Here is a 22,415-nt window from a genome sequence, read left to right as displayed (position 1 = left end):
TTGAGCCATGTAGGGCACTATTTACTCCACCTCCTGGTAAGTCTGGCTGCATATGTGTATACATGCACACACACATGCACATGCATGCTCACAGAAAGGAGCACTGGGCAGATTTACTAGAGGGCTCAGAAGAAGCTGGGGCAAGTGCCCAATTGTGGCATGTGATGAGAGTTGGGACTGAACTCTTGAGGGGTATAGAAGGGGTTAAAACAGGCTTCCAAATGGCATGGGGTAGAGTAGGGTGTGTGTGCTGAGGGGAGCAAGGGTGAGATTTCAGGCACAAATAAGAAGGCAAAACTTCTCTATGACTTCCACCTCACACCTTCCAGGTTCTCAACCAGGGCTCAAGTTGTGGCCACCTACTCTCCCAATAGACTCTCTCCGAAGGCAGGGGATAAGCTCAAGGGTCCCTGGGCTTGGTCAGGTCTGTGAAGGAGAGTTCAGAGTACGCTGAGCTCAGCTTTAAACAAATTACTTCTCCATTTCTGGGAGTGAGGGCAAGAGGGTGACAACCACAGTTTGACAGGAAAAAAAAATGCCCTGACCCACTTTGAAAATAGCAGAAAATGTCAAATTCCCCACATCCCCTTCCTCTGAACTGTTCATGTTCCACAGAGCCCTAGTCAACTCCCGGGGTGCTATCCTTTCTTGCTCCCAAATTCTAGGATTCCAGAAGCTCTTTATCCCCCGTTTGCAAAGTGTTTGCTGAGGGAGGGTCTGGATGTCAAATCATTGCCTCTGTGGGCTGCTGTGGGGAGGGGAGTGGGTGCTGAGGTTTCCTCAGGCTCAGATCTGGTTTCGGCTGCCGCTTCCCGTGGCTCTGTGCCACGAGCTGAGCCACCAGCTGTGCTATATAAGCCGGGCGGTGCGGCTGGCCTGTGTGGAGAAGACAGTCCCCTAGCTGAGGAGCTGAGCCGAGGACTCTGGTAAGCAATGGCTTTCCCCATCCTCATGCCCGTCCCCATCCTCAATCTCTAAGCACTGAACCTGCTCCCCACCCTCACTCTCAACCACCTTTCCCCTGTCCTAGACCAAACTTGAACAAGCTCCTTTCCAGCTTGTTTGGAATTTGCGCACAGTGAGACTGGAGCCCTTGTTTCTTGTAGGAAAGCGTAATGTCCTACCTTTATCTATCCTTTTATCTCCTTGTTTTTTTTTCCTCCATTCCGCAAACCGAGCAGTCTCCTTTCCTCTTGGTCCTGCTCAGAGTCCTGGTACCTTTGGAAGAATCTCATGTTCTCTCTGTGATGCTCCCTGGAGCTGCTTTGTCCACTGGCTTTGGTTACTTGTGGAAGCAGGAAAGACTTTAAGTCAGGGAATGTGGTTAGGAAAGCTCTCAGAGCTGCCAGAAGGGGAATGTTTTTTCCACAAGGTACCTGAGGCTGCCCTGATCTCTATAGAGAGAACGCTCAGATTTAAGTCTGACAGATCTTTGGGCCTCTTTGTTTCCCTCTGTCGGATCTCTACCTCGTCTTAAGGCAAAACACCCAATTGTGCTGTGACTTTAGGCAAAAATACTACTTCATCGCTGTGGGCTCCAGTTACCTCATTTGTAAGTTGTAAAGGTAACATTAGAGGCTTATTAGATTTCTAAGGCCCCTACCAGGTCTAAATTTCTATGAAATAGATTTCTAGAACCAAGGGTGTGGTTTGATTCTTCCTCATGGGTGGCTGTCACCCCACCCTTCCCATCCTGCCCTCTCTTCCCCATCTGGAATCTGTACCCCCACCCCCATCCCCCAACCCCCAGCTGTTTCTCCGCCCTTTGAATTGAGCTAGACTTTGGATGTTGAAACTAAGGATTTTTGAATCTCCCTCTGCCCCAGTTTTCCAGGAACCAGCTAGATTCAACTTTGGCCAAATCCCTGGGGGAGAGATAAAAACGTCCTGATGGTTGATGGTCCACATCTCCCTTTACAAGTCCGATTTACAGTTTGTTGAAGTAGTCTTTAAAAAAAAACAAACCCAAGAGTTCCCCTAATGGGACATGAAGCATTCCCACATGGCTTGGCTAGGCCTCGGACATTTGGGAAGCAAGTCTGCTTTCACGCTCAGTCCTCTCAGCTCCTTATTATCTCACTCTCATTACTTGTCTCCCAGCGTGGCCTCCGGCTCGGGGCTTCCCAAACAAAATGAAAGAAATTTGTTCCAGCTGCAACCCATGTACATCTGGAAATAAATTTGCTGAGGGGTCTGTTTCTGATTCATTTGCCTTCCATGCCGATTGTCCTCCCTCTCTCAGCATTCCCGGTCGGTCCCCTGTGAGTGGTTGGGGGCAAAGGTTGAAAGGACAACACCTTGAGTGGAAACTGTGTTGTGGCTATAGATTCCAAAGCCTCCTCATTTTGTGGGAGGGTGAGCACCAGGGCAGGGGTTGGGGTCAAGAAGCAGATTCTGACGACCTTGAAGTGCTGGGGACTAAAGGTGTGTGTGGTGAAGGGGGATGGAGGATCTGAGCAGAGAGAATGGAGATGATAAATAGTACCCTGGAGTCTTGCACGAACGGGGCAGGGGAGAAGAGCGGGGCTGTTAAATAATTCAAGCCAGAGTCTACCTTTGGAGAGAAGCCCTGGTTCTTTTGCTGGATGTTATTGGCACTAGTAATGAGAATAAGCCTAACTGATCCTCTTGCTTCCAGATGCTGGCGTGTGGAGGGTTATGAGCTGAGAAGCAATGGGGCACTTGCTCCAAGGGAGAAATTAGGGTGTGTGTGTGTGTGTGTATGGTAGTAGGAGGGATATCTGCCTGATTTAACCCGGGGGAGAGGGGTAGAACAGTGGTCTCAGTGTGGCCTAGACCCAATGAGGAAGATATCTCGCTCCAACTGCAATGCTTCTGACCTCCCAACATGAGAAGCTTTTCTCTTTTAAACCATAAATGATTAGAGAACTAAAGAATCTAATATAACCAACCTTCTTTACAGGTCACTGAATCTGGAGAAGCTTGTGGGAAAGTTATCTTTAGAGGAAGGACTGGCCAGTCCAGAGCTACCCTTTCTCAACTCACAGCCCTCCCTGTCCAGGGGCCAGAGAGAGCTATGGCAGTGGTGAAGGCGTGGGTGGTCTCCCTCCTGATCCTGGAGGTTACCTTCGAACTGGGTAAAGGCTAAGTATCCACTATTTCCCCAGGATTCCACAATAAACAAAAGTCTGTCTTCTCTTCCCTCCCCCACCCCCATCACTGAAGGAAAAAGAAAATAAAATGAAAACCCTAATAACAAATATGCAGTCAGAAAAAAAGAATCTGCATTGGCCATGTCCAAAAAATACATGTTGAATTCTGTGGCCTGAGTCCCTCACCCTTCTGTCAGGAGGTAGGTAGCATGTCTCATTATAAGACCTCTGGAGTCCTGCTTGGTTATTGTATAAGTCTTCCACCTACTGTATCAAAGGCTAGACTTAACTGTGCCTGACCCAGATCCCAACTGTAGGCCTACTGTAATCTCCACTTTTAGCCCTTCTCCCTAGCCAAGGAGTGGCAAAGGCCTCAAAAAGTTTGGGTGTTGGCCCATTTGCCATTTTCATTTAAATCCTTTCAGTTTAATTTGGGTTCTGATGTCTGGTTTCAAGTTGGCAACATGTGCCCATCTTTAGACTAGGAGAAGTCTGGTAAACTACCTGGTCTGAGGACCGACTCATGCCCAGCCTCTGACTTCAAGCTTTAAGAGCCAGGCCACCAACTAGAAAGTTCCCTTCAGCCCCGCTCTGCTCCCAAGAGAGGGAAAGGATCTCCTCTAGCTGGGCTCCTCAAATACCTTGGTGCTGCTAGAGACTCCAGAATCCCCTTTTCCAAACTGTAGTATTCAGGGGGGTGACAGGAGTAAGTGGTTTTTAAATGCCCCCTCCCATGCTGCCATTCCCCGGCAGCTTTCAGCACTCAGGTGCTTGAACAAATGTTGTCTCAGCACCCCTTCCCCAACCCCCTCAGTTTCTTCCTTGATATTTTCCATTCTGACAGCTGGCAGCTTGAAAAGATAATTAAACATTTGGCAATCTGGGAGAAAATCAAATTAGTTTGATTAAAAAGAACTCCTGTGCCTCAATTAAGCAACAGAAAAAAAATTCTAATTTGGGTTCTGAACATGAGAGTTAATTGGTTTTCAAAGCTGCTATTGCTATGCTGCTGAGGCTGCCTTACTGCCTTTCCTGCTCTCACCCCTCACCCCAGTTCTGAACTGGGAAGATGGTCTGGGGTGGTGGATTTATAAGAAAGAGAACCTGGCTTTAAATCCTAGCTCTGTAATGTATTACCTGTGTGACCTTGGGCAAGTCTCTTGCCCTCTCCCTCAACTTCTTCTTCTGTGAAATAAGGTGGTTAGACTAAATGGTCTCTAAAAGTCCATTTCAACTCTAAAATCCACTTCAGCTCTAAATCCTACAATTTTCTATGATTATAAACATACACTTGGATCAGAGAAGGTAAAGATAAGATCTGGCAATGAGGGCAGGGAGGGATGGCCTTCAACAGCTAATGCTCCCTTTGGAACTTAAGATGAGCTGCTGATATGATAGCAGGTCCCACTACAAAATAGACCCCTAGGGATGGGGAGGGGGGAATATTTTTAATCCTCAGTGGTTTGGGCTTTGTATGAAGCCAGGCTTTCAAGAAAAGACTTAAGCTGAAGGGTCAGAGCCAGTCCAGGCCAAATGTGTGTGGGGTGGGGTGGGGTAAGGTAAGGTAATAATAGTGTTCATAGACATATTCCCCAATCTCTTTCTCTTATTATTAGTGACTTTGATTCCTGACCCTTAAGGTCCTTTTCTGTAAAATGGGGATAGTAATAATCCTTTTCTCACAAACTTACTGTGAGGATCAAATGAAATAATGTATATAAAGTACTTTGCAAAATTTAAAACACTATATAAATATCCATTATCATCAGAGTCATTATCTAACCATTCCCCAGGGAGGCTATAGAGAAATAAGAGAGCTTTTAATGACCAGGAAAAGTCTAGTGTGAGCATTGATGTCCTTGTGTTTCACATGCTGGTGGTGTAGGACTCATCAATACTTGTTAAAGAATCAGGTTTTCAGGGGCAGCTAGGTGACACAGTGGATAGAATACTGGCCCTGGAGTCAGGAGGACCCGAGTTCAAATGTGGCCTCATATACTTAACACTTACTAGCTGTGTGACCTTGGGCAAGTCACTTAATACCATTGTCTAGCCAAAAAAAAAAAATCAGGTTTTCAGAGCTGGGAGAGGACTTAAAGACCATCTAAACGCTTCTCCTCTACTCATTTTACATATGGGGAAAGGGTGCCTAGAATGGTGAAATGACTTGCCCAGGGTCACAGCTAAGCCTAAAATCCAAGTGCCCTGACTCAGGCCAGCACTATAATCTCACTGTCTCCCTGTGTCACTGTGTATTGTCAAGGGGCCTTAAGGCAGTGTGGAAAGATGGGAAGGAATAATAGATATGCTGGGGTAGGGTCAGGGGCCTTTTCCTGAGCTGGTAAATTCCCATCTCTATACCCTGGGCTCCTGGGCACTTGTGCTGGTGCTAAAGGAAAGTCTGTCCACATCCCTAGAGGCCCACATAAGGTGTCTCAGGGGTCCCATGTATAGATGGGGTTTGAGGGTCCCTGAAATCCTGCCATTAGTTTTATTCAACAGGGTATAGTAGAAAGAACATCGGATGGGGACAGGCCAGGAGATCTGAGTTCTAATCCCAGCTCTGCTACTGACTTGCTACCTAACTATAGGCAGGACCCTTATAATGTCTTCATTTACTAAAAGAAAGGTCTAAAGAATGTCAAGATCAAACTTATTTTAAAAATGCAAATCCCTCTAGGAGGTAGAATATATGAAGCCACTAATGCTTTAGTATGAAGGAGTTTCTTTAATTACTTTCCCCCATACAAGAAGATAGCATGCAGATACTGGGTGTTTAATAATGGTCGGGGGATAAGAGAGGGAGAGGGTAGAGAAAGGAAAGGTTGGGGCTACCAAAGACTTTTAACTTTATAGACTTCACAGTTTTGTTCAGGGTGACGTGTTGGGCTCCCCAGAACAAATGGCCAGGGTGTCTGGGAAGGAGGACCCACCCAGACCCTCATGGTCATCCAGGTGCCTGGCACGTTGGTCAGGCTCTCTTCCTACAGAAGTTGTGTCTTTGCCCTCCTAATCCCCAATCTAGTGTCCGCTGCAGGTCCTGGGATGAGGCAGATGATGCTTTCCCAGTCTGTTCGGAGAGTGCAGCCAGGGAAAAGGAACCTCAACAATTTTGCCAAGCCTGCTGATCCCGAAGACAGTGAGTCACTGACCTCTCTGGGCCCTCAGCCCCTGGGTAGTGGGAGTCTGGAAGAAGGGGGATAAAAGTGGGCAGGGCAGGGGAGAAGACTGGTTCAGTAGCTACTAAGAGCCCCAACCACATCCTATAAGTGGAAAGGTTGAGATGACCAGAAAATCAGAAAAGCCAGAACATACCTGCACTGGAGTGAATTTAGTCCAGTGGAAATTATAAAGGCACCATGAATTATTATTGTATTTTTGTACTTTTTAAAGCACTTTCTCTACAAAACCAAAAAAGTATTTATGAGGCATTTCTCCACAGCCTTATGGGGCGACAAAAAGTGGTACAAGACACATTCCTTGCCCTCATGAAGTTTACTGTCTATTAGGAGAAATGAGACATACACAAGGTAGGACAAGGAAGTGCCATGAATGAACTACAAAGTGCTACAGGGTTCAGAGAAAGGAGGGATTACTTCTAGATGGAGGGACTCATGGAAGGCTTCAGGAGAGAGGCAGCCTTTAAGTTGAGCTTTTTAGGAATTGGGCAGAGCAAGCAGGAGAGGCGGGAGGCAAAGGTGCCCTAGGCAGAAGACACAGCATAAGCAAAGGCACGGGGTGGGACGCTTCAGCGGTATTTAGGGAGTATGGAATAGGAGGTAGGGCTAAAAAGGTAAGTTTGGGATGGATTATGAAGTGGTTTGGATGCCAGGTTCAGGAGTTTGTATTTTATTCAGGTATTAGGGAACTGTTAAAAGTTTTTGTGCAGAGGGCTGACTCGATAAGAATCATGGTTTAGAAAGATTAATCTAGCAGCAAAAGCAGCCAACCCTACTATTTCTTCTTGACAAGACTGGGTGATCTCTCAAATCAGGAGAGGCAGATTCTCAGGCCACCAAGCAGTTTCTATGGGCTCAGGGCCATATTGTTTCATCTTCTTCCTTCTCCTGCCCACCCACCCCCTATCCCTACCCCAAACAAGACAGGCTGCTCCCAGAGGTTCCATGACCCCCAGTTGTAAACCTGCCCTGTGTCTCGGTTACTCAGGTCCTGGGGAGTGGACAACATGGTTCAACATTGACCACCCTGGTGGACAGGGTGACTACGAGCGGCTGGATGCCATACGCTTTTACTATGGGGATCGAGTGTGCTCAAGGCCTCTGCGGCTTGAGGCCCGGACCACTGACTGGATACCCATGGCTAGAACTGGCCAGAGGGTTCACAGCAGCCCTCAGGAGGGCTTCTGGTGCATAAACAAGGAGCAGCTGCCAGGCAAAAACTGTTCCAACTACACTGTCAGATTCTTCTGCCCCCCAGGTGAGTAAGGGATATGCAGTCCATTGCCCTCCAACACACACAGACACACACACACACACATATTATGAGACAGAGAAAGAAGATCATTGCCCTGAGACAATGGTAGCAAAAACGTGAGGGTCTGGATGGCACAAGGGGACAGCAATACTCCCACACTCCTCCCTGACCCTCTCATAATAGTCAGTGATAGCATTATCAATTGAAAAGGGGCAATCATCCAGAGGCAGTCTGGTATATTGGATCTGGAGTCAGATGACTGGGCCTTGAATGCTAACTCTACCGACTTACTTCCTGGGTCGTCTTGGACTAGTCCTATACTCCATTAGGCTTCAGTTTCCTCTTTTGTCAAAATACAGTGTTGGACTAGGATCAGGGGTGGGGAACCTTTGGCCTCGAGGCCACATGTGGCCCTTTAGGTCCTCAAGTGCAGCCCTTTGACTGAATCTAAATTTCACAAAACAAATTCCCTTAATAAAAGGATTTGTTCTGTAAAACTTGGTCTCAGTCAAAAGGCTGCACCCAAGGACCTAGAAGGCCACATGTGGCAGGTTTCCCAACACTGGAGATGATTTCTAGAGTCCTCTCAAGCTTTAAAGATAAGATCCTATGAGCCTTCCAGCTCTAAATCCTATAATCCAAAAGCCTTGCTCTGGAGTGCAGATTTGCCTTCCTCATGCTTTGAATGTATACCAAGTGACGCTGGAGAATGCTGAGGGGTTGGAGAAACCAGCTTGTGAGTAACTGAGAGTGGCTGGCTGCAAGTCAGTGGGTCTCTAGAGTTCTTCAAAGCCTTTGCCCTGCTTAAACTTTTCAAGGCAGGTACTCACACTTCAGAAATCTGTAAATGTTACAAATTATGGCCTGGTTTATTGTCTAGATTCAGAAAGGGATGGAGAAAATAATGCAGATTAAATTTAAAAGTGTGTCCTGCGGGTTTTTTGGAAACATGGTTCTGCTCTGTGTTCTCTCATTTACCCATATGCCGTTTCCATAATGGAGCACCAGAATTAAGACTCATTCTCTCAGTTTTACTGACGGGGGAACCTGGTAAAGGTCTAGCACCTAGGTGTCTAGTACCTTAACCTCTAGTTCATATGATCAACTTAATTTTTGTTCCACTTCTTCCCAGCTTGAGCCCCTGGTCAGCAGACCACTGGGGCCCTTTTCCCCCAAGGATCACAATATTTTGCAGTCATTGAGTGAAGAAAGGAGTTAGCCCCTTAGGTCACTTAGAGTGAAGATAATAACACTGGTAGATGGAGCCTACACATACCCCACCCCCATGCCCAGTGCTGCTCCTCTTGTAGGCCTTCCTCTTCTCTGGGCAATTTATTCCAATTCTTGTTTCAGAAATCCAGACTGCCCATGCTACACAGCCTAATGTTGGATTGATGAGAATAGATTATTATTGTCTTCATGTGGTCTTCTGGTGAAGGCCAGTGACCTTCACTCACCAAGACTTTGGTGATGGGGGAATAAATGGGGTCTCAATTCCAAGCCCCACTGTAATTGATGATTATTTCTGTGTCTCAGCTCTCTGGGTTAGGAGGTCCAGGGCCTGCCAACCCCATCACTGGGGAAAATAACAACAAAAGCCTTGTAACAAATATGCATAATATAGCAGAAGTAATGCCTACATTGCCTGTGTCCCAAAAAATGTATGTTTCATTGTGCAACCTTAGTCCATCATCATTCTGTACAGGGGTGGGTGGTAGATTGCATTACTCACCCCTGGAATCCCTGTTAATCATTTAGTTGCTCAGAGTTCTCAAGCCTTTCAAAGTTGTTTGTCTTTATGATGCTGTCAACGTACGAACTGTACTCCTGGTTCTGCTCTGTTCATATAAGTCATTCCAGAATTCTCTAAGACTTTCTCTTTCATTATTTCTCATGGCTCTGATAATATTCCTTTACATTCACATATAATAATTTGCTTAGCCATTCCCCAACTGATGGGCACTTCTTTAGTTCTTACTTCGTTGTCCCTGCAAAAAAGTTGCCTTAAATATTTTTGTACATGAGTCCTTTCCCTCCTTATTTGATCTCCTTAGGGCACAGGCCTACTAGTGGTATTGCTGGGTCAGTGGGCATGCAGTTTAGTAGCTTTTAGGGGCATAGTTCCAAATTGCTTTTCAGAATGGCTAGACCAATTCCCAGCTCCACCAATGCTGCATTAGTGTGCCTATTTTTCTAATGTACTATTTTTAAAAGTGATATTGTGTTCAGCAAATAATCCCTTACTCTTTGCAAGTGTAGAAATAGTCCATAAGAAGAGATCTGTGGATTCACAAAACCTCAGAGGTACACCTAGTTCAACTTGTATCTGAGCAAGAATTTCTTCAACCACATCATGCACTCTATGCAAGTCACTGCAAACTTCGCACTGCCTCCCAACTTTAAACAAGACCCCTGGGTCTTTTGTCTTCTTGGTAGTAGCTCTCATGGACAATTCTCCTGGAGAATTCTTGGGGAAGAGTTGCATGGTGAGAACTGGCTGTCTGCCAACTGGGGACCTTTGGCAGATGTCCTTTAAAAGGCTGCGGGTGGGGCAGCTTGGTGGCGCAGCGGATAGAACACCGGCCCTGAAGTCAGGAGTACCTGAGTTCAAATCCGGCCTCAGACCAAACACTTGACACTTACTAGCTGTGTGACCCTGGGCAAGTCACTTAACCCCAATTGCCTAAAAAAAAAAAAGGCTGAGGGTGACTTTGGGCAGTTAACCTTTGGAGATGAGGGAAATGGGACATGGGGAGTCTGAACAGAGCACCCTACTGATTCCACCTGGGCCATCTCACAGGATCTTTACGCCGAGAGAATGAGAGGATCTGGAGTCCTTGGTCTCAATGGAGTGACTGCTCAGCCTCCTGTGGTCACACTGGTGTCCAAACCCGCACTCGGAATTGTATAGTAGAGACACCCTGGCTCTGCAGCGAAGCCACAGAGGAGGGCCGGCTCTGTGTGAGCCCTGCTTGTGCAGGTACCAGCAGCTTGGCCACTCCTTCCCCTGCCCATCCCAGCACTCTATCCCAGGTGGAAATGCTCCTACTTAGCTCTGTCATACCTTAGGTATGAAAATCAACACAAGGTTGAGAAACAAGCTCCCCTAACACCTCTCATCTTTCTCTGCCTCCTTCCCCTCTCCTCCCCCAACAGAGACAGAGATGAGAAGCTAATGGGTGGGAATGGGGTGGGATGTCCAGAGGGAGGGAGGGCCAACAAAAAAGCCTAGAAGGATGAGGGTTAAGAAGGGAAATCCTCAAGCTTCTCTCCAGAGAAAGGGAAGGCAACATGAGATCTCACCCTTCAAGGCTCAGCTCAGGTCTCAGCTTCTGTAAGGGCTTTCCTTGTCACTCCCTCCCCTCCCCCTTTGCTAGTGCCTTCCCTCGGAGATTTCCTTTCTTATATGTCTTGTATGTACATCGTTGTTTGCATGTTGTCCTCACCATTAGAATGTAAGCTTCTTGAGGGCAGAATTTGTATTTTTTGCCTTTCTTTGTGTCCCCACCACTTAGCACAGTGCCTGAAACATAGTAAGAGTCTAACAAATTCTTGTTGACTGACTGACGTAAATAACCCAATTTGAGGTTGTCTGCAGCTAGGTAGTTTAGTGGATAAATCACTGCACTTACTGTCAAGGGGACCCAAGTTCAAATATTGCTTCTGACAATGATTAGCTGCATGACACCTGGAGAAATCACTCAACTCCCAGCCTCAGTTTCCTCATGTGCAAAATGGAGATATTAATGACACTTACCTCACAGCACTGCTGTAAGGCTCAAATCAGGTAACAAATGTAAAGAGCTTTGCATACCTTAATGCACTATATAAATGTTAGTTACTGTGAATGGATGAATAATACCTTTATTAAGCACTTACTAAATACAAAACTGTGTTACACACAGAAGATACACGTACAAAAGGCAGACAATTAATTTTTAAAAAATAAATAAATTTTTTTTAAAAAGGAAGGCAGTCCCTGCTCTCAAGGAGCTCACATTTTAATTAATGGGGGAGACAACACATAGGGAAAGTTTCAGTTCTAAGTCAGATGGAAAGGTCCCATGATCCTTAGGGTACAGCGGCAATGCAGATGGTCATGCCTCTTCTTTAATGTCATTTCCACCAAGAAAATAACATCAATTTCTGATGTTGAACCATTTGACAATGTCAAGGACTTTGGTGACAAGGATTTTCTTTCCTGGGTCTTCAGTAGCTGTGGCTGCAGCACCTACAGGAGCTGTTAGTTACCAGCCTGCATCTCCACAGTGGTTGCCTCCCAGGATGATGCCTATGGGCACTGGACTAGAAGTATTGCCTTTCCCAAGGCTCTCAGAACACTCTCCGTAGGGGTCTGAGGGTAGATGGTGATCAAAGTGGTGACTGTGGTTGGACCTGCCCAGCCCATGCTGCCTCCTGTCTTTCCCTCGGGGTGCCATGCTTGACCTGTGGGTTGCAATTGTTTGGCAGCTGATGAGGATGGCTGGACCCTTCTCCTTGGGAGTTGTTTCCCTGGGTGATGGCTATGTGGGTCATTCCTATTACCTGAACCTGCCCATCAATCCTTTTTATTCTGAGTACCCACTATGTACAAAGGCATGTACTAAGGAAGGTGGAGATAGTAGCCTTCAAGTATTTGTAGACTTATTGTGTGAAAGAGGGAAGACTTGTTCTGCTTGGAATGAAGAGGAAGGAGCAAGGACCCACTGGCAGAAGATAGAGAGAGGTAAATTTAGGCTTGATGCAAGGAGAAACTTCCTAACAATTAGAGAACTGTTCAAAAGCAGAATAAATTATCTCAGGAGACTATATATTCTCTGTCACAGGAAATCTTCAAGGGGAATCTTCATGGCCACTTCTTAGAGGTACCGTAGAGCTGATTGCTACTCAAGGATGGGTTAGACCAGATAGCTTCTAAAGTCTTCTTCAATCCCAAATTTCTGTGTGTGTAAGTGTGTAGGCTCAGAGGCTCTTAGAATCCTCGAATCTCAGAGTCAGAACAGAGCATGTCTAACTGCCACTTGAAACAAGAATTCTCTGTATAGTATTCTAGGGGTCATTCAGCCTCTTCCTGAACACGTCCAGTAACAAGAACTGTTTACTGCCTCCCAAGGCAGTTTCTGATCTAACAGAGGAGACATGGTCCCTCTTCAAAGGAAATTTAAGTCAGGTCGATGAGACAGGATGCTTACATATTAAAAAAAAAAAAAGGATTACTCTGTAGTGATGATGATGATAGTGATGATAGCTCTAAGGTTTAAAATTCAAGATTTTAAAACTGTTTTCTGCACAACCCTATGAAGCCAGTAATATAAGTAACATTACCCCCATTTTATAGATGAGAAAACTGAGGCTCAAGAGATTAAATGACCAGGATTCAAACACAGGGTTTTTTTTACTTCAAGTCCAATGTTAAGTGCAAATGCAGGCAGCACAAAACCAATCCATAAGAGCTGGGAAGATGAGAAGTAAAAGAAAGATCTCACTGGGGTGAGATGAAATCAGGGCAGCTCTCCCAGAGAGGCAGCTTGGGGTAGGAAAAAGAATACAAGGGTCAGAAAACCCGAGTTCTAGACCTCGTTTTGCCACTACTTTCTGGGCCTCAGTTTCCTTTTCTGTAAAATAAGTCATTTGTATCAGATGATTTCTAAAGTCCTCACAAGTTCCAACAAAGGATTGAAGGAGGGGAAGAGCACTGATTGGTGGAAAGAAATGGAGATGTTCCAGTTGCCCCAATTCCATTTCCCTTCTTCACTCATCTCTTCCCATCCCACCTCACTTCTTCCCTTCTAGGTAGAAGGAAAAGTCAATCAATCAATATTAAGTGCCTACTATGTACCAGGTACTGTGCTAAGCACTGGGGATACAATTAATAAAAAGAGTCCCTGCCTTCAAGGAGCTTACAATCTAATGGGGAGATAACATGCAAACAAATATATACCAAAAAAGCTACATACAGGAAATAGTTAATAGCAGGAAGGCGTTGAAATTAAGGGAGGTTGAAGAACGCTTCCTGTAGAAGGTGAGATTTTAGTTGGGACTTAAAGGAAGCCAGGGAGGTCAGTAGTCATAGTGGAGGAGGGAGAGAATTCCAGGCAGGGGCACGACAGCCAGAGAGAATGCCCCAACCCGAGACAGTCTTGTTCACGGGACAGCAAGAGGTGTCACTGGATCTAAGAGTAGGGTATATGAAGATTGAAAAGGTAGGAGGGGACTAGGTTATGAAGGGCTTTGAATGCCAGACAGAGGATTTTGTATATTTGCTCCTGAAGGCAATAGGAAATCATCTTTTATTGAGTGGGGTGGTGTGCAGTGACATGATCAGCCTGAGTTTTAGGAAATCACTTTAGTGGCTGAAAAAGAGGGTGAGGAGAGACTTGAGGCAGGCAGACCCACCAACAGGCTATTGCAGTAATCCAGGCATGACATGACAAGGGCCATCAGTCCATCTGTCCATGGTCACTGGGTTTTTTTTTTTCCAGCTTGTGACATGTCATGCACCATGGGCCAGGTGAATGCTGACTGCGATGCCTGCATGTGTGAGGATTTCATACTGCATGGCACCATTTCTCTTCCTGGAGGTGGCCCCGCCTCTGGAGCCACTGTCCATTTGCTGACCAAGACAGTGAAGCCCCTGACCCAGACTGATAGAAATGGAAGGTTCCGAATCCCTGGCTTGTGTCCTGATGGCGAAACTGTTCTGAAAATCACCAAAGCCAAGTTTGTACCCATTGTCCTGACAATGCCCAAGACTAACAAGAGGACGGCCACTGTTAGTGCTGAGTTTGCACGAGCAGGTACGTCTCTGGTCCCTCTTGGGTTGGGAATGAGTCTAAAACAAGAATTCTTAGCCTAGGACACATGAAATTGTTTTTTAAAATAATATATTTTTGATGGCTATATTTCAATATAACTGGTTTTCTAGGTATTTTTATGCTTTTAAAAACCTGATTCTGAGGTTGAGAGGTCTTTATAAGCCTCATCAGACTGCACCAAAAAATGTTCATCTCTGGACCAGAGGGTAGTCAGTCTTGTTGGAAGGGATTTAGGTTCCTCTTAACCCCAAAGAAATGATGTAATAAGGTCACAGAGGCTGTCCTATGATAGACCAGCCTGGGAAGTTGCGATAGGCCAAAAGCATGTGTAGAGATCCCAGGGAATTCCCAAGAAGCTCCTGTCCTCACAGGATTCCCCTTTCTCCTCATTTTCCTTCTCCAAGGGCCTCCAAGGGCCAGAGGAGAAAGAGACAACCCTGTCCCTGCCCAAGATGGTTACCCCAGCCCACTGGGAATCCTACAAGCTTCTCTAGCACCTGTAGTGTAAGAGTTCTTTTTTTTTTTCCAATTTTATTAGTTTACTTTGATTTATCAACAATCACTTCTATATGCTTTTGAGTTTAAAATTTTTCTCCCCCCTTCCTCCCCACCACCCTCCCCAAGATGGCGCACAATCTGATATAGGCTATACATTTACATTCCTATTAAACATATTTTCACATTAGTGAAGTTGTAAGTAAATATTAAAACCAATAGGAGGAACCATCAGAAAGAGGAAACAAAACTCAACAGAAGAGAAAAAAAATGATAGCGATTCAACTTCCATAGTTCTTTCTTTGGATGTGGACAGCATTTTCTATCACGAGGCCTCTGGAGATGTCTTAGATCCTTGTAATGCTGAGAAGGGTTAAGTTTATCAATATTAGTCATCACACAACGTGGCTGCTATTGTGTACAAAGTTCTCTTGGTTCTGCTCACTTCACTCAGCATCAGACCATACAAGTCAGTGTAAGAGTTCTTAACCTGGGGTTCATGAACTTGGTTTAAAACAACATCTTTTGATAACTGTGTTTCAGTAGAATTGGTTTGCTTTGCAATTGTGTGTTTTATTTTATACATTTAAAAACATTCTAGGCCTCACCTGGCTGCCAAAGAGGCCCAGGACACACAAAAACCATTCATAAGAGCCTCTGCTTTTGTACCAAGTAGGAGGATGTGGGACCTAGGATGGGAGGAGGGTGTGGCAAATATGGATGCTGTCCCAGGCTAGGGGATTAATGGCTTAAGGAGGAGTTGGGAGTGGAGCTACAGGACACAGTCCTTTGGGCTAGGAGCTCCAGGTAACCCAGGCATAGCCTAGGAGATCTTCACTGATTATTCTGTAACTTGTGTTTGGCTGAGTGTGAGTAAAGGCAAAACCACACTTATTTTACAACTGTAAAGGTTCATTTCTCCTCTCAGAGCTACCTTACATTGTGAAGAATCCAGAGACCAAGGCAAGGAAAACTGGACAGAGTGTGTCTTTCTGCTGTAAAGCCACAGGGAAGCCCAGCCCAGAGAAGTATTTCTGGTAAGAAGGATCATTCAGCTCCATAGCCTCCCCTTCCAACTGATTCTTATTCACTTCCCCAGGGAAACCAGCACCTCCCTTGATGTGGTTCAAGAATGGTCTTAAAATTGGCTGTAGGGACCAGGGGGGTTATCTCTTACCCTGCTTCCAGGGCTGTTTTATTGAGTAGCTGCCCCCTCTTTGGTCCTTCCAGTATTTCCAGGGGCATAGTGGCTGCCACATGGTCAAGCCATCTGCTTCAAGAAAGGTGAATGGGTTGGAAAAGGAGGACCAGATTAGTTCAGCGTCTCCACCCTCTGTAGGTACCACAACAATACCCTGCTGGACCCTTCATTATATAAGCATGAGAGCAACCTGATATTGAAAAATCTGCAGAAGGTGCAGGCTGGGGAATATTTCTGCAAGGCCCAAAGTGATGCGGGAGCTGTGAAGTCACAGATTGCTCGGCTCTCTATTATAGGTAAGGCCAAGAATGGTTCTGAACTCTCTGAGCACACTCATGGCAGTGGATCTCCATTTACATTTTTTTTTCTCAATTACGTGTAAAAATTTTTTTTAACATTTGTTTTTAAAAATTTTGAGTTCCAAATTCTCTCTCTCTCTCTCTCTCTCCTCTCTCTCTCTCTCTCTCTCTCTCTCTCTCTCTCTCTCTCTCCCCCCTCCCTCCCCCTCCTTTCCCCTTGAGAAGGTAAGCAGTTTGATGTAGATTATACATGGGAAGTCATTCGCACACATTTTACATTAAGCTTTGATGTCTAAGATGATGCTCTGGTTTTCTTCATGCCGAAGTGTCAAGCTGAGAGGACAAATATGCTTCATTATGCTCATAGGAGGGGAGGCCTGTTAGTGGGTAGGGGGAAAGGAGCCAGACAAGATGCAATGAGGGCTAATGTCAGCTAATAACACCTAGAGGGAAATAGTCCGTGCTATGTCTTAAAAAGACAGGCTCTACCCAATCAGTCTTGACCCTGCAGGGGTCAACTCATTCACTAAATCATGGGATACTAGAAGTAGGCAAAGCTTATTAACTCTCAAAAGAAGTAGTTTTAAGACAATAAAAGGAGGTTCAAGAAGGGTATCAGGGAAGATAGGTCATCATGACATTACTATTATTAGGAGCAGTCTTGTAAGTTCATTGGTGTAGTGAATTCCCAGTGAGGAATTTTTTTTGTCAGTGCTGATGGACACCTTTCCTTGCAACTTCTAGTCTCAGAGAGTTCCCTAAGGCACCGAGAGGGTAAATAACTTGCCCTGGGTCTTTGAGCCAACATGTGCCAGAGATGGGACATGAATCCAGGTTTTCTTGACACTGAAGTTAGGCCACTATCTATTTCTGCTTCTTAATGAATTAGGAAATACAAAAAAAATAGCAGAATCACATATTCATAAAGCACTCAGTTTGCAAACCAATCTTCTATATACTTGATCCTCACAACTAAGATATGAAGGAGGCTGTGCAATTCATATTACTTGAATTTCTATGGTTGAGGAAACTGAGATTGAGAGGTGAAGTGACTTGTCTAAGTTACACAGCTAACGAGAAGCAGAGCTGAACCTTGAGCCCAGGTCTAATGATGCTGAGTCCAGTACTCCTTCAGCTACAGAGAAGTTGGGGGCATATCCCTGGCTCCTTGAAGTCAGCAAAATGGAGGGCAACCATGTTCTCTCACAATGCATTATTCAGTGCCACCATAAGGGGGCAGAATATGGAGACTGGATGAAACACTGGTTATAAGCCAGTATAGCAGTTTTTATAGTAATAAAAAGCAAATGTTACCAACAGAGGCACATTCTGAGGTGAAGGATGGGAATATAGATGAATAATATAATATAATACAATACAATACAATATAATATAATATAAGTTTAAAAAGCACTATAGAGACAGTTAGGTAGTGTAGTAGATAGAGCACCAGCCCTGTAGTTAGGAGGACCTGAGTTCAAATCTGACCTCAGACACATAATACTCACTAGCTGTGTGATTCTGGGCAAGTCACTTAACCTCAATTGCCTCACACATAAAAAAGCACTATATATATATACATACATATATGTACACACATATATATACATACACACATAATAATATAAATATATAGAGATACATATATGCATACATACACAGAAAGAAATACAATGAATATAATAAATTCCAAGGATATTCTGTAGGGATTGTTCCTGACATAGAACCCAGTGCCCATTCTCACAGAACAAATGCTGTGATAGATATTAAAATCAGAGAATAGTAAATCATGAGTTTGCTGCTAACTTGGGTTTTCTTTTTGGGAATGCAATTGCTTCCAGTGTGCTGGCTTTCAGTGGTTTGAGGGAGGCATTTATTTATCAAATAAGCCTGAGGTCCCTGAAAGAGTAAATGCTGTCTCAAAATCCTAGGGTCCATTCTCCTAGTTTGGGTGTTGGGAGAAGGGCAGAGAGGAAACAGTAGCCAGTCACACCATCTAAGACACTACTGAGTCCTCCCTGACTTGGGGAATGTATAAAAATAGAATAAGCTGCCCAAAGCAGAAAACCTCCTTGTTGTCAGATCAGCAGGTAGGGGATTCCAGGATTTCTGGTCATTATCAGTCCCTTTACACCTTGGAAAGTGACAAACAGTACAGTTTACCACTCCTCTCCCCCCCCCACCAATCCTGTCATATGTCCTTTTGTTTTTGGGTGGGAGGGAAGGGGGCAAGCTTTAAATATGGGTTACTCACTCAAGCTTTCCATTGTCACGTTCATAAAAACAAAACAGTCCTAAGCAGATAATTGATATCAGTCTCCTTTCTCTCAGTTGCCAAGATTCTCTAATGATGTCTGTCTAATATAGGTAAATTAAGGCTGTCCATAGTGCTTTTTTTTTTCCTGGTGAGGCAGTTGGGGTTAAGTGACTTGCCCAGAGTCACACAGCTAGTCAGTATTATGTGTCTGAGGCCAGATTTGAACTCAGATCCTCCTGACTCCAGGGCTGGTGCTCTACTTACGGCGCCACCTAGCTGCCCCTTTAGTGCTTTTTTTAACTTTAAGTCCTAGGTCCCTTTGACTGGGAATCAAAGCGAAACTCCTGAGACACTATTGAGCCACCTTAGCCTTAAACCTGCAGAATACAGTTCTGTCTGCAGAGGAGGAGGAGGTCCTGGGCCCCCCAGCTAGTGTTTAGTCTAGGTACTGTCTCTGTCCAGGGTGCTGGGATATGGGAAATGGAAATTTCCACCCCAGCACTATGTATATGAATACGAAATAATCTTTTACGGTATTTGCATTATTTACCTTCACAGCGCCAAATGAGCCTCCTTGCAACCCGACACCTGAGAGTTACTTCATCCAGCTGCCTCATGATTGCTTCCAGAATGCCACCAACTCCTTCTACTATGATGTGGGGAGGTGCCCAATCAAGACGTGTGCCGGGCAGCATGACAATGGGCTCAGATGCAAAGATGCTACAGAAAGCTGTTGTGGAACGTCCAAGATGGAAGAGCGGGAGATTGAGTGTAGTGGATACACACTCCCTACAAAGGTGGCCACAGCATGCAGCTGCCAAAAGTGTACAGAGACAAGGAGCATAGTCAGGGGCCGAGTCAGTGCAGCAGATAATGGGGAGCCCATGAGGTTTGGCCACATTTACATGGGCAACCACAGAGTTAGCATGACTGGCTACAAGGGGACCTTCACCCTCCATGTGCCCCAGGACACTGAGAGGCTGGTACTCACCTTTGTGGACCGGCTACAGAAGTTTGTGAACACCACCAAAGTGCTTCCATTCAATAAGAAGGGCAGTGCGGTATTCCATGAGATTAAGATGCTCAGGAAGAAAGCACCAGTTACCTTGGAGTCTACAGAGACCAACATCATCCCCCTGGGGGAGGTGGATGGAGAAGATCCCATGGCAGAGCTAGAAATCCCTTCCAACAGTTTTTACAGGCAGAATGGGGATCTCTACAGGGGCAAAGTCAAGGCCAGTGTGACTTTCCTGGACCCACGGAACATTTCCACAGCCACAGCCACCCAAAGCGATTTGAATTTCATCAACAATGAAGGGGACATGTTCCCACTCCGGACATATGGCATGTTTTCTGTAGACTTCACAGATGAAGCTGCCACCGAATCGCTCAATGCAGGCCAAGTGAAAGTACATCTTGACTCTGCTCAGGTCAAGATGCCCGAGCATGTACCTGTGATGAAACTATGGTCACTGAACCCTGACACAGGGTTGTGGGAGGAGGAAGGAGATTTCAAGTTTGAGAACAAGAGGAGAAACAAAAGGGAGGAGCGAACCTTCCTGGTGGGAAACATGGAGATCCGTGAGAGGAGACTCTTCAATCTTGATGTTCCTGAGAACAGGAGGTGCTACATCAAGGTGAGGGCTTACCGGAGCGAGAGGTTCCTTCCCAGTGAGCAGGTCCAAGGGGTTGTGGTCTCTGTAATTAATCTGGAGCCACAAAGTGGCTTCTCATCCAATCCCAGAGCCTGGGGCCGCTTTGACAGTGTCATCACAGGTCCCAATGGTGCCTGTTTGCCTGCATTCTGTGATGATCAGTCCCCAGATGCCTATTCTGCCTATGTTTTGGCAAGCCTGAGTGGAGAAGAGCTGGAAGCTGTGGAGTCTTCCCCCAAATTCAACCCCAATGCCATTGGAGTCCCCCAGCCCTATCTCAACAAGCTCAAGTACAGAAGGACAGACCATGACGATCCCAGAGTCAAGAAAACGGCCTTCCAGATCAACATGGCCAAACCAAGACCAAATACACCTGAGGAAAGCAATGGTCCTATCTATGCCTTTGAGAACCTCCAGGAGTGTGAAGAAGCCCCGTACAGTGCACCCCATTTCCGGTTCTATAGAGTAGAGGGAGACAGGTATGACTACAACACTGTCCCCTTCAATGAAGATGACCCTATGAGTTGGACAGAGGACTACCTGACATGGTGGCCCAAGCCCATGGAGTTCCGGGCATGCTACATCAAAGTTAAGATTGTGGGGCCTATGGAGGTAAATGTGAGGTCACGAAATATGGGTGGTACACATCGGCAGACAGTCGGGAAACTCTATGGCATCCGGGATGTGAGGAGCACCCGAGACAGGGACCAACCCAATGTCTCATCTGCCTGTCTAGAATTCAAATGTAGTGGGATGCTTTATGACCAGGACAGGGTAGATCGCACACTGGTCAAGATTACCCCCCAGGGCAGCTGCTACCGGGCCAGTGTGAACAGCATGCTACATGAGTACCTGGTCAACCACCTCCCCTTAGCAGTTAACAATGATACCAGTGAGTACACCATGCTGGCACCATTAGACCCACTTGGGCACAACTATGGCATCTACACTGTCACAGACCAGGACCCTCGGACAGCTAAGGAGATAGCCCTAGGCAGGTGTTTTGACGGCACATCTGATGGTTCCTCCCGAGTCATGAAGAGCAATGTGGGGGTCGCTCTCACCTTTAACTGTGCAGAGAGGCAGGTAGGGAGGCAGAGTGCCTTTCAGTACCTTCAGAGCCCCCCAGCTCGGGTCACTGCAGGCTCCCTCAGAGGAAGAGTGGCTGGGCGGAGGCAGGAGAGACAGCGCCGTGGAGGAGGGGCAGTCTCTGTGAGGTTTCCTGGACCCGGTCAACAACAACAACCACTCAACAACTAGACTCTATGGTGTTTCTTTTATCATGGAACATCTTGTGGAAATGTAGTACAAACCGCTACCAAGTTAATTTAAGTATATATGTCCTGGTACAATTTGCTGTGTGTTCCAGAGGTTGTTGCTGTCTTTGCCCATGCTAATTGCAATTTATTCAGAAAGGCTATTTCAAGAAAAGTTCCTTCATAGGCCCCTCTACACACACACACACACACACACACACACACACACACACACACACACAGAGGAACTAACTCCCTGATAAAATTCTGGGGCTGGGAAGAAAGAACTTGAAGCCTCCTTCGCCAAGTGTGATTGACGTGATAATGGCAGATTAAATGACAGACATAAGATATATAACGGTGCCCTCGATCAGTGGGACCGGAGTGAATCAAGCAAAGTTCATACAATTGGTAACAAGGTAGAAGAATAAACCACAAGGTTTTGTACTTGAAGTGTACATAATTTATTTATTTCTTTGCTAGATTTAGAGTGATTTGTGTGTATGCGAGGCTGAGCTGTTGAGCTATAATCACAGGTCCTTTACGGCAGTTGTGGAAGATGACTGTCTTGATTCCATAAATGCATTTCTGTTAAGAGGGATAACTTCACTCACTCCTCTGATCTTATTCAAGCTAAAATGCCAGTGTAGCTGAGGGCAGATTGAAATAAAGAGGTATTTTTCAGTTTGATCTGGCTCCCTCTTTTCTGTGTTTGGCCGTAAAAGCATTCACATGAAGGACCACGTAAGCCACCAGAGAGACCTGATTGATTTCATTCCAGAGAATGTAAAGTTCAGAGCAGGTTGAGAGGCCCAGCGCTCTTACAGAGTTTATTTGGAAGTGTATCCTCTGCTGTGTAACAAGGCATAAAGTACAACCACTGGGGTTGT

At 45.6% G+C, this 22,415-nt stretch overlaps 1 protein-coding gene across 1 annotated transcript; it reads left to right on the top strand.

The window, feature by feature from the left end:
* Positions 1–850: 850 nt before the first annotated feature.
* Positions 851–22,215, top strand: CILP (cartilage intermediate layer protein). The gene is made up of 9 exons (XM_020983352.1): positions 851–926; positions 2,924–3,098; positions 6,139–6,252; positions 7,281–7,550; positions 10,348–10,527; positions 14,030–14,344; positions 15,786–15,894; positions 16,197–16,354; positions 19,173–22,215. Exons 2-9 carry the CDS (start codon positions 3,038–3,040, stop codon positions 21,527–21,529), a joined length of 3,564 nt encoding a protein of 1,187 aa, XP_020839011.1. The 5' UTR covers positions 851–926; positions 2,924–3,037; the 3' UTR covers positions 21,530–22,215.
* The last annotated feature ends 200 nt before the right edge of the window (positions 22,216–22,415 follow it).

This window comes from Phascolarctos cinereus, unplaced genomic scaffold, assembly GCF_003287225.1.
Source record: "Phascolarctos cinereus isolate Bilbo 61053 unplaced genomic scaffold, phaCin_HiC Scaffold_3;HRSCAF=262, whole genome shotgun sequence".
NCBI classification, from domain to species: Eukaryota; Metazoa; Chordata; class Mammalia; order Diprotodontia; family Phascolarctidae; genus Phascolarctos; species Phascolarctos cinereus.
Note: the sequence above shows the minus strand (reverse complement) of the source record. Positions and strands in the feature narration are given on the sequence as shown.

What these genes read in the sequence shown, in the direction of transcription:
- CILP (XM_020983352.1), top strand. Translation starts at nt 3,038, where the DNA reads ATGGCAGTGGTGAAGGCGTGGGTGGTCTCCCTCCTGATCCTGGAGGTT. An exon ending in TGCTGAGTTTGCACGAGCAG is followed by an intron (nt 14,345 to 15,785) that starts GTACGTCTCTGG and finishes TTCTCCTCTCAG; the next exon opens with AGCTACCTTACATTGTGAAG. An exon ending in AGCCCAGAGAAGTATTTCTG is followed by an intron (nt 15,895 to 16,196) that starts GTAAGAAGGATC and finishes CACCCTCTGTAG; the next exon opens with GTACCACAACAATACCCTGC.